Raw genomic sequence first — 11,500 nt, forward strand, 5'->3', positions numbered from 1 at the left:
CACCCCCTGCTTAGCCACCGGAGTGACGTCCCTCAGCGGAGCAGACTTTTAAAAGTTCCGATTTTGTGCTCCACGGCTCTATCACTTGCCAGAAGCGGCTGACGGAGGCCCCTCCCCCGCCGTCTATCCTCCCGAATATCGCCTCGGATTCACTTCTCCGCACATCCTACCTTCCAGAAAGTGGTCGCTTTTCTGTTCAGAGAGTTGTTGCTATTCTTTTCTTCGATCTCCTGTTGAGTTTGTAGGTGTTCAGAATGGTGTGATCCCTATCCAGCTGAATTCCTGATAGGAGACGAAATCCAGGTCTCCTACTCCTCCACCATCTTGCTCCCTAAAAGTTCCTTTTTCAATGTGTTGTTTGGAACTTAAGACGGATTTTCTCACAGAAACACAATTACACGTAAAAGTGAGCGTCCAGGAGAATCCAGAGGAGACTATTTAACCCATAAATGGCAGAAGCGGTGGTCACTGTCATCCACTCAGCCTCCTTCAGCAGCCAGGACTGTGGATAGTGTGAGCTCCAGAAGCTCCAAACAGTCATGGGTAGAGCAGGGAAAGCACACAGAGGAAACTGGTGGACAGCCAGGCAACAAAGCTAGGTGGATCCAGCAGAAAATATTCACCTTTGTCGGCTATCTGTGATTCAAACACAGCTTAGCTAATTAATGTCCCCAATTATAATCCCAACCATTACCCATTCTCTAACTTCCTGTGTGTGGCTCCACAGACACCCCAGGCTGCACCTGAGGTATGTGGAGGAACAATGCCCAAGACTCAGAAGTCCTAGAGTGCGGTCTCTGAATAGGTTGAGCCTCACTTTCCCCATATGGTTTTAAATTGATATCCTTAAAGGCCCAATGTGCTCAAAAAATTTTCAATACTATCATCAAAATAGATTATTATAGCATGAAAAGATATTTCCTCCCCATTGGAAGAAACTGATGAAAATTCAAATAAAAAAAGAGACATGGCGTGCCTGGGTGACTCAGTTGGTTAAGCGACTGCCTTCGGCTCAGCTCATGATCTCAGGGTCCTGGGATCGAGCCCCGCCATCGGGCTCCCTGCTCGGCGGGAAGCCTGCTTCTCCCTCTCCCACTTCCCCTGCTTGTGTTCCCTCTCTCGCTGTCTCTCTCTGTCAAATAAATAAATAAAATATTTAAAAAAATAAAAAAATAAAAATAAAAAGAGACGTACTGAATAAATAGAAGTCCCAAGATGAAAATGTATTTGTGATAATGTGAACAAATCAAATGAAATTAAAACCTAACTTCTGAAAGGATATTTTAGCACAAAAATAAAAAGATCCTAAAATTTCTTTGAAAAAAAAAAATAGGCATGAGTAGCAAAAAAATCACATAGAGAATTAGAGAAATTAAAGCATATTATAATACAACAAGCATTAAAATTGTGTGATACTGGTACAAAAGCAGAAATACAGAGCACTGGAACAAAGTGGAAAGCCATGAAATAGATACAGTGCTATGTTTCAGTGTTCATTTGTAGTAAAGTAAATTTCTTCAAAAGAGAGGTGAATATAGGACGGGGTAAGTTTATAATAAATGATACACCGCTATGGAAAACAAACTAAATTAGGTCTAACCCCAGATGTATTAAACAATTAAATCTTTCAAAATGAATTCCAAAGTTCTACCACATTAACAATGATACTGAAAACCAGTACAAGCCTGCTGTAAAATCCTGTAACAATACAGTCATCATAACAAGGTCAACCTCCCCTGACCTGAGAGAGATGCAGCCCGTACAGAGATCTCTACCAGACAAGGAGACACATCTCTCACCACCCCTGCTGCCTAGAAGAACAGCAGCAGGACCCCCACCTGAGATCCTAAGAGTGAACAAACAAGTGGTCTGGTCTGTGTGTTCACAAGCAGAGACGGCCACTGAAAAGTCCTACATATTGCCCTCCTGTCTGCCAGTCAATTACAGTCACTTTCTGGGTTCTCATCATGACTATTACTCTGCTGTCTGGTAAGAACCAGCTTCTTTATCCCATACTGCCAGAGTCCTTGTCCTGATGGCGAAAACGCAGAAAATGCTGCTTTGGTAACCATGATTGGGCACTCACTATGTCCCTGGTTTGGGCTAAGCACCTGGTACTACTGAACTCTGACATTCCTGGCCAGCTCCAGGACACTCAAATGTTTCCCAAGCTCCACTTACCCTGAGACTAAAACATACTAAGAGTACAAGAGCAGATGAAGAGATCAATGGATGGGTGGATGAGTGGATGATTTGGCGGTGGGTGCATGGGTGGGTGCTCCATTAGAAGCTCTTAGAATGTCTTCAATGGATTCTATATTCCTCCTGTAAAGCATGATGGTCCTGGTCCATGTTACATGTCCTTCATTTCTGAGATAACTCCTTGCAACTGATTTCTGCTCATGACTTTGCTAGCACCAATGAACTACATGCTTTCCATCTGTCCAATTTCCCCCATCTGTCCAATTCCTATGTCACAGCAGATACAGTATAGTATACAACCACGAAAAACTGTTATTATAAAGATTATGTATAATATACCAAAAAGGGCTTAAGATATGTCAACTTCTTTCTTGCCTTCCCTCTTCCATGATTCAGTATAAAAGCCATTAGGCAGGGTTGAGCAAAGCAGGCATGAGCAAGGGAATGGGAGGAATTTTTCATGTCTGCACTAGAAGAGTGAGGGCGGTGGTGGCCCAGCATGGGGTATCACAGCCTGAGCAGAAAGAAGAGGGTCCCTGCATGAGGAGGGGGCAGAAGTGACAAGATACTGGTTACATAATGGAAGTCAGGTTCATCACTGTCAGAAATGGGAGCAGAGCTACAAATAAGAAAAAGAAAAAAACTAGAAAGAATGCTATGATATTGGGTTGGCATTAGAGGTACTGGTATGAACTCCTGGTCAGCAATATGGATACTGAAATTCTGAAATAGATACAGACATAAATATAGTTGTGTGTGTTGTACATACACCAGAGACCCACGCTTTCCCTAACTCTGTTGACCAACAGAACCTGGGAGCAGCAACACCTCAACAGCCATGAGCACATCTAGTGCCTGGATCTTAGTTTCTAAATCCCATTCTCCACTGAAAGGAACCAAGGATCCTTGGAAAACTGGCTGATTCCAACAAAGTATAAAGATAAGCCTGGAATATCTTACTGTGTCAGAAAGTCAGGAAGAACTCAGAGATGATAGGGACAAGCCATAAGGACACAGAAATGAGCTTGGAGGGACTCCCATTCACCAAATCTGGGAAAATATGGGTATCAAAATAAATAATGATAGAAAGAGACCAAAACCTACCAAACAAAATAGCAAGCCATGTGACACTGTTGATTTAAATAAATAAATGGCAAGAAGAGAAAGCTCTTTCTTACAGTAAAAATCCAACTAATAAATGTAGAAGGAAGAAAATTACCATTTGGCAACTATTTGAATAATAATTAAATCAGACACCATCAACCCTTAAAATCAATGGATTCTAAAACCAGTGGGTGAAAGTATGATAAAGAATGGAGTATTTATGATGTCAATATCCTTCCCAATATCCTTATTAATAAAAAGGAGGAAACAAGTAGCTTCATACTAAAGAAGCCTGGCAAGCTCCATTTTAATCAAATGACCAAAGTGAGTATCTCCTTAGTAATGATGTGAGAGAAACAGGGCACCATTTCTCTGATAGTCCTGTCAAGAACACACAGTATTAAGTGTCATCATGAGGAGGCATTGGACAGATGCTATGTTTATGCAGAGGGACATTCTACAACATATTTGACCTTCCAAAGTCCTAAAAGTCAGAGGAAAGCAAAGGGACTCTTCCAGACTGAAAGAGACAAGAGGGGTGTGGCAACCAAATACAACACATGACGCCAGACTGAATCCTGGACCCACAGCAGACATTGTTGGACAAATGACAACAACTCGAAGGGTGTCTGAGAATCAGATGGCAGGAATGTATCAGTGTTAGTTTCCTAATTTGGAAGCTTATATTGTAATTACATAGGAGAATGCTACTGTTTAAGGGAAATAAACACTGAAGTATTCAGGGGTGGTGGGGCATCATGTTAGCAATCTACTTTCAAATGCTTCTGAAATTAAAAAGTTCTTTGTAGGGGCGCCTGGGTGGCTCAGTTGGTTGGGCGACTGCCTTCGGCTCAGGTCATGGTCCTGGAGTCCCGGGATCGAGTCCCGCATCGGGCTCCCTGCTCGGCGGGGAGTCTGCTTCTCCCTCTGACCCTCCCCCCTCTCATGTGCTCTCTCTCATTCTCTCTCTCTCAAATAAATAAATAAAATCTTCAAAAAAAAAAAAAAAAGTTCTTTGTACTACACCCTCAGATTTTCTATAAAACTGAAATTATTTCAAAAGAACAAAAAAAGATATGATACCAGATCCTATATGTATGTTATAATTACAACTATTCACAAAAGAATATAAATAGGGTAATAAAGTTATTAACAGCAAGCACAGTGTTAAGTTTTTGCATTTAAAAGGTACTTTTTTAACTTAAAAAAAAAACCTTTAAAGTCAGATTTCCATAACAGCAGTAACTTTTAAGACAACTACATATATGTTTAATTCAACAAGACAACTGGAATTATAAAGAAGTCCTCCAGCAAAACAGAAAACAGCATAATGAAGCAAACAGTCTTCATCTTTTTTATAACTAATCAGCAATTAATTCTAAGATGCACAAGGGCCCCCATTACCTAGCCAACTTGTTCTAGAGCAATGACATACACAAAGAACTCTGAAAACCAAAAACCAGATACCTTGATTTAGGTGTGTGGCCTCCATGATCTGAACACCATTCACAGAGCACTGAGACCCACTCAGGGGTATCAGAGTCACCGTTCCCCCAACATTTTCAAAGATGCAGTGCTCACTCTCCAAGTCGAGGCCATGAAGAACTAAGTTGGAAAAACATAAAAGAAAGATGATATTTTCTTTGTTATCTAGTACAATGATTCCCAACCTTTATGTATTTTTCCATAATGGAATACTCTACCCCTTCCATGTAAATATTGTGAGGTGAACATTTATGTTCATTGAGAAAAGTGAACTTCAAGAGTTCATGGCATCAACTGATAGAACTGAAGGTATCCTCTGAATATTACCTCAAAGGGTCTGGACATCACCTGTGTGAGGAAATAAGTTCTTGCATGCTAACTTATCTCATCTTTAGAGAGAAAATAGTTGAGCAATTTGTCTTCATTGAATACCACTGTGTCACTCAGATGTTGAATAAATTTCCCCCACCAGCCACCCAAAGGTCACAGTAAAACAGAAGCAACAAAAGAACTCCGTGGGTCAAGGACTTATTATAACCTAAACAGTTACAGACACTAACCTCCAGGAGCAGAAACCAAAGGTGACCTTGGCCTGGCATGGATCTTGGGAGGCCCAAGGAAGTCTCCAGAAGCTGTACTGGGATGCACACTGCCACAGCCTTTGCCAAATCTGGGAGCACAAGACCTCCACTGACCTCTCAGAGTATGTGGCTGCTAAAGTGTGCCTAAACTTGTAGGACTATCCTGAGTTATTCTTGCTTGGTGAGTGGCCAGGCACAGATATGAATGCCTATCAAATAAACCTACAAGATTTTAGGCACTGTTCTTAGCCAGTTTCTCAAAGGCACAAATCCAATAGCTCCCGCGGCGCCCCACAGAGCTGTACTACTGAACTTTTCTGTGCACAGAAAACATGTGTTCTGACCACTCATCATCATTTACAGCAACCCTAAAGATCAAACACACAACTTAACAATCCAAAGAAGAGGCCTGACACCTAGTTCTACTCAAGACCAGCTGAAGCTGAGGACTTCTAGGACCTGGTTTTGCAACAAATAGTACAACACGTAGAACTACACTAGCTTTGGCTTGAAGAATAGCTTATACTTGGCAGGAGAGCAAGTCCATCACCAACAATTCTAGAAACAGCTGATAGGACAGAATTCTTCCCCTGCCAATGCCCACCTTGTCACACACACACATACACCACCCACCACCACCGCAGTGGTCCCTAAGTTACGCTTTCAAAGCCTAGCAAGACCTCACCCTGCTCCAAGGTTGAATCACAGGTCATCTGTGTGCCTCAGCAAAGACTTTCAGGAAACCCAGAAGTCACACCTCCATATGTGTGCATGTGTGCATTCCTCCTCTCCGTCATCACTATACAGCTAAGTGTCTACATCCTTCCCATTAAAGCGTCTGATAGCCTTTATCTGTGTCTGTTGGCATTTTTCCATCACTATCCCACTGCAATTTAAATTACCCTTGAAAGTTGTGACAGAATACAGAATGTATATAGGATGGGGCGGGGGGATTCATAGTTCTACTTAATTCACTAAATTAATTGTTCTGTGTCACTTGTTTGAATTGAGTTCAAAATTATAGAAATGCACATACTGATCAATACTGTATTTGAGAAAGAGGGTTTTTTTTTTTCTAATCACTTTAGTGTCATTCAAAAGAAAATTCTTCATCAAATGATTTTTAAAAATCACTGGGAAGAGGAAATTATAAAGATTCTCACCAATATCTTGTTCTGTTGAAGCATCTTCTCTACCAACATATGTCTGGCCTTCCTAGGAAGAAAAGTCAAGTAAGACGTATTAGTAAGAACATGAGGAATGGTCTCTTTCTCTATTTTTCATCTGAACCCAAGCAAGCTGGCCAACGGGCTGAGCAGTGAGTGTCCTGGGCAGGCCACAGCCTCCGTGCAGGGAGGGTTCACTGAGGCTCTGAGACCATGTCCCACACTGACCGGGAAAGGGCCACACAACTCCTGAGGCTTAAGGCACAATCATGGGTTGGCTCCTATTGGGGCATGCATCAACGTCTGTCCATGCTGGTAATCCCACTGATGATGTTCCTGATCCTTTCTGGCAAGCTTCCCCTTTAGGGGCCAGGGGTTCTTCGTGTCTAAAGACATAGTTTATGGGAGTCTCAAAGTACAAATGCAATACCATTCTCATTTTAAGTCATGGATCAGAGAGAGGATACTAAGTCAAGGTTACAGAGGCAACCACTGATACTATTGTGGTTAATTCTGTTTTCTTGACACGAATAGCCTGTTTGGGACCAGGACCAATAACATAGGCAGGAGACATGCTTTATAATTAGCCCAAGGGACCAGAAAACGACATGTAGCAAATCCCAGTTCCAGGTGGTTGTAACTTTCCTTCCTTGGTCTGTCTGCTTTTTTGTTCCTTACCTCCCTCTCACTGATTCTACAAAGCGGAAGGCAAAGTGAATGGGTCTTCATTTAGCTTTAGAACTCCATAAAAATGGGAACTTCTAATTCCATGGAACACCAGTGAACTGATGAAAATTCCCAAAGGGCTCAAAGATTTGTAGTGTATTCTCTAATGTAATAGCTGTGTTCACAGACTCAGAGTATTAAATAAACCTTGCTAGTGTCTGAAGAGGAAACTGAACACAAAATTGTATGTTCCACTTAAGCAGTTTCTACCTTCAAGTGATATAATATGATTCCAGTACTCAGAAGGTCATCATCAATGCCAATCAAATGGGGCAGTTCAGAATCCAAAACAACTCCAATCCCTTCTTTCCTAAGGGCTAAAGTTTGTTCCTAAAATTAGGAGGGAAAGAAAAGGAAAAGGTTACTCAGAGGAAAGAGAACTTCTTATTAGGTGTTCTTTTGAGTGTTAAAATGAGCACGATTTTATTTCTCATCAAAAAAGCTGTAAGAAAAATGGAAAACCTTCATGTTGGAATCCTGGCATATGGCAGGCAAAGTGAACTTGAAACATAAAAACTCAACATAAAATGAAATAAACTTATGGCCTAATGAATACAACTTCTTCGAAGCCAAGCTCAAACCTTACCTTCCTTAGGAAAGGTCCTAGGACCACCTGACTACAAAGTAATCTTTCTGCCTCTTCAGAATCTTTATTTCATTTAATGTCTAGAGGTCTCCTGATTTGCTGGCTCTTCTCACCAGTTCCTATGGTCAAACTGTGAATGTTCCCCAAAGCAACTCTTTCCTGTGTATTAGTGACCCCTGTACCAGAAGTACCTACACCTCTGTCTCCTACAGCAACTTCTACCTACCAGGTCATTCCCGCCTACATACCAGTGGGCACAGATCTCCTACCATCAACCCCCGCCACAACCACCCCCCTTGGCCCTCTGCATCTCCTCCAGCTACCACCAGTTTCTCTGTGCCTCTTTGGAAAAAATCATCTCCAAAGACTTCCCTACGCTAGTGGTTTCTCCAATTCCTCCCCTCCTGCTCTCTCCTGCACCCATCCATGCAGGCTTTCATCCTTGGGACTAGAGTACCCACCGTCACTCTCTTGATGACAACATCCTGTCTCTGGACTTCACCTGCAATCCATATACTGATGACTTGAATCTAAATCTCTATAGACAGTCCTCTCCCTTGACCCCACACTCATGCATACACACGCTCGTTTACCTCAGTGTATTCTGTGGGGATACCAAAGAAGCAGCTCAGGCAAATACATTGAAAAACCAACCCTTGACTTCCCCTGCCTCCCAAACCTGCACACCATACCATCTGCGTGAATGCCAACCTTCCTTCTAGTTGTTCAGACCAAAAATCATGGCTATACTTTGCTCCTTTCTTTCTCTAATTCCTACATGCTTAGTGTTGACTCTCCCTTCAGAATATGCCCCCAATCTAACAACATCGAACCACCTGCACCACATTCCTCCTGAGCCCCAACTACCATCATCTTTCACCTGGAAACCCACAGTAATCGAGGCTACCACCCATGGCGCCCTGCTGTGGCACGTGCTCTACTCAGCAGCCAGAGGCATGTGAGGGCAGGCTGCTCCTCTGCTCAAATCCTTTCCATGGCCTCCTATTTCCCAGAGATGAAAGCCCAAGTCCTTGTAAGCCTCTACAAAGCTCTACATGATCTCAATCCTTGCTAACCTCCTGTTATCATCTCCCCCTCTTGCTCACTCCTGTGTAGGAGTCCAGAGGCTCCTAGCTATTGCTCAAACTTGTCAAGGTTGTGACAATCAAAAGGTCTCCAGATACTGGCAAATGTACCCTGGGGAAAAAAATCACCCCTAGTTGAGAAGAATTACCACACACACACACGCATAACTCAGCCCTCAATTCCTCAGGTCTCCACTCAAAAGCCACCTTCCCTATCACCCATACAAAATAGTAATCACCAAACTCCTTTATCCTGATTCATTTCCCTCCTTAGCAATTACCACTATATGATGTTATATATAAGCTTATTACTTTGTCCAGATTAGAATGTAACCCAGTGCTTGATTTCATGTCTGACACATAGTAACTGCTCAGTATTTGTCAAATGAATGAAATGAGTGGGCAGATACTTGAAGCTCACACTTGACCTTAGCCAAAAGGCCAAGAAGCGATGATACTTGCAGTTCAGAGAAATGCAGGAAGGAGGGTCAATAGCACCGGTCAGGCAAGGGACCATGGGCCTTTGTCTTAACATCAGGCCCATCTGTACCATGACAAAAGAGCTCTAAAATCAGGCTTCTAGACAAGTCTGAGATAAATTCCAAAAACTGAAAGCCTTGAGGTTGGGCTGTGCTGAGTTCAAACTGAGTCAGATCCAAGAGCACAACCTTATGCTCTGTGATTTTAGGTATGATGTGAGCAACAGGGAAGCAAGTTCCAGGCTACTAACCAGGCTCGGGGTAGAAACACTCCCAGCAAATCTTCTCCCCACCCCAACCCCTATAATGGACACAGTGATCAGGGCACAGCTCTAGACCCCTAATGTGAGAACTGCCTGAAACACAATCAGTATGCCTTACATTCCCGGAATGAATCAATGTATTCTGTGTCATTTAAATATTAAAACAATGCTATCCTCTAGGTGAAGGACTCAGAACTTCACAACCTTGCAGACAAGGGAGCTCCTAAGAGGTTCAGGGAAGGGCAGTAGAAAGAGAGAAGTCCCTCCGGGCCTTCATCTCTACACACATTTGAGTCTCAAACACACACAGCAGAGCTACAGTCATGCAAGAGGGTGACGGAATGAAATGCCAAAAAATAAAAACAAAAAAAAATAAAAATCACCACTTGCAAGAAAGCAATTTAACAACCATTAAATAGATACACAGAGAAAATGACCAATGCATAACTTAGATTCAAGAAAAGGAAATGAAGCATGTCATTGTTCTTCAATTACTCCTCTTACCAGCCGTGCTCCCATTCCAGGGTTCAGAACCTCAGGCTTCCAGGTCGGAGACTTCAGTAATCCTCAGTAATCCTGATTTACTATAACAAGGCCCTCGCAAATCTTAGCCTAATGAGTACTCTAAATAAACCAGCCTCTACTCCTACCTCTCAGGTCTTGGGAAAATTTGTGCTTTTCCTCCTGCCTGTAGAATTCAAGCAGAAGTGGACAGTGTGTGCTTTTTTTTTTTTTAAGATATATATTAGAGTGGAGAATTTAATCACACGGTTCCATTCCATAAAACAGTGTCTTCACTGGAAGGTCTGGTAGCTCTGAACTGTGACAGCACTGCACACATGGTACGTAGCCACCTGCCAAAGAATGTTCCAGGCCTCTAGGTCCATGTGAAAAGGACAGTGACTGTTCTTGTAAGTCCAGAGACATATGTATTCTCTTTCTGCATAAAAGTGAACAATAACCCAAGAAAAAGGCAATATTTTAAATTTTTTTTTTTTTTAAGATTTTATTTATTTTTTTGACAGAGAGAGACACAGCGAGAGAGGGAACACAAGCAGGGGGAGTGTGAGAGGGAGAAGCAGGCTTCCCGCGGAGCAGGGAGCCCAATGCGGGGCTCGATCCCAGGACCCTGGGATCATGACCTGAGCCGAAGGCAGATGCTTAACAACTGAGCCACCCAGGCACCCCTATTTTAAATTCTAATAGCTCCCACTCAAACTAGAAAAATTGTTTTGGACTACATCCCAGTTTAGTTTCATATTCTTTTTTTTTTTTTAAAGCACTGAAAAACACCTTTTTTTCCTTCCTTGAAATAAGTCTCATAGACTTTGAAAATCATTTGAAATTCATAACTTCGGAGCCACTGGGTCAAAAGCATTACTTGTCCCCAACCGTACCCTCCCCACACACACCAGCATGTTCTCGCACACACTTCCATATGCTGAATGGGTAAAACCTGAATTAAGAGAAAGTTTTCCAGGATTGGGAGTGGGGGCAGATGAATTTATGATTAATGCTGCTCTAAAGCTCTATGACATTCAAGCTGCATTCACTACACGGTATTATAAAAGTGTCACCTCATAAAACTAAAAACGAGGGTTTAAATCATTGCTCAAGTGAAAAAGTAATTTCAGACAAAAATATCTATCACATATAAAATATTTATTGAGTGGCATCTACTGTTATACATAATTTATGAAACACCTCTTTGATAAGATGGAATATTTTTTTTTATTCTTATGTTAATCCCCATACATTACATCATTAGTTTTAGATGAAGTGTTCCATGACTCATTGTTTGTGCATAACACCCAGTGCTCCAT

General features: G+C 42.1%; 1 protein-coding gene across 1 annotated transcript in view; it reads right to left on the reverse strand.

Moving 5' to 3' along the window:
• KIF16B (kinesin family member 16B) overlaps positions 1-11,500 on the reverse strand; it is a 181,663-nt gene that overhangs the window by 56,222 nt on the left and 113,941 nt on the right. The window contains 3 exon segments of the mRNA XM_081833249.1: positions 4,774-4,911; positions 6,536-6,587; positions 7,475-7,594. Coding sequence (XP_081689375.1) covers positions 4,774-4,911; positions 6,536-6,587; positions 7,475-7,594 — 310 coding nt within the window.

This window comes from Leptonychotes weddellii, chromosome 10, assembly GCF_054177405.1.
Source record: "Leptonychotes weddellii isolate Sample4059 chromosome 10, ASM5417740v2, whole genome shotgun sequence".
Lineage (NCBI taxonomy): Eukaryota > Metazoa > Chordata > Mammalia > Carnivora > Phocidae > Leptonychotes > Leptonychotes weddellii.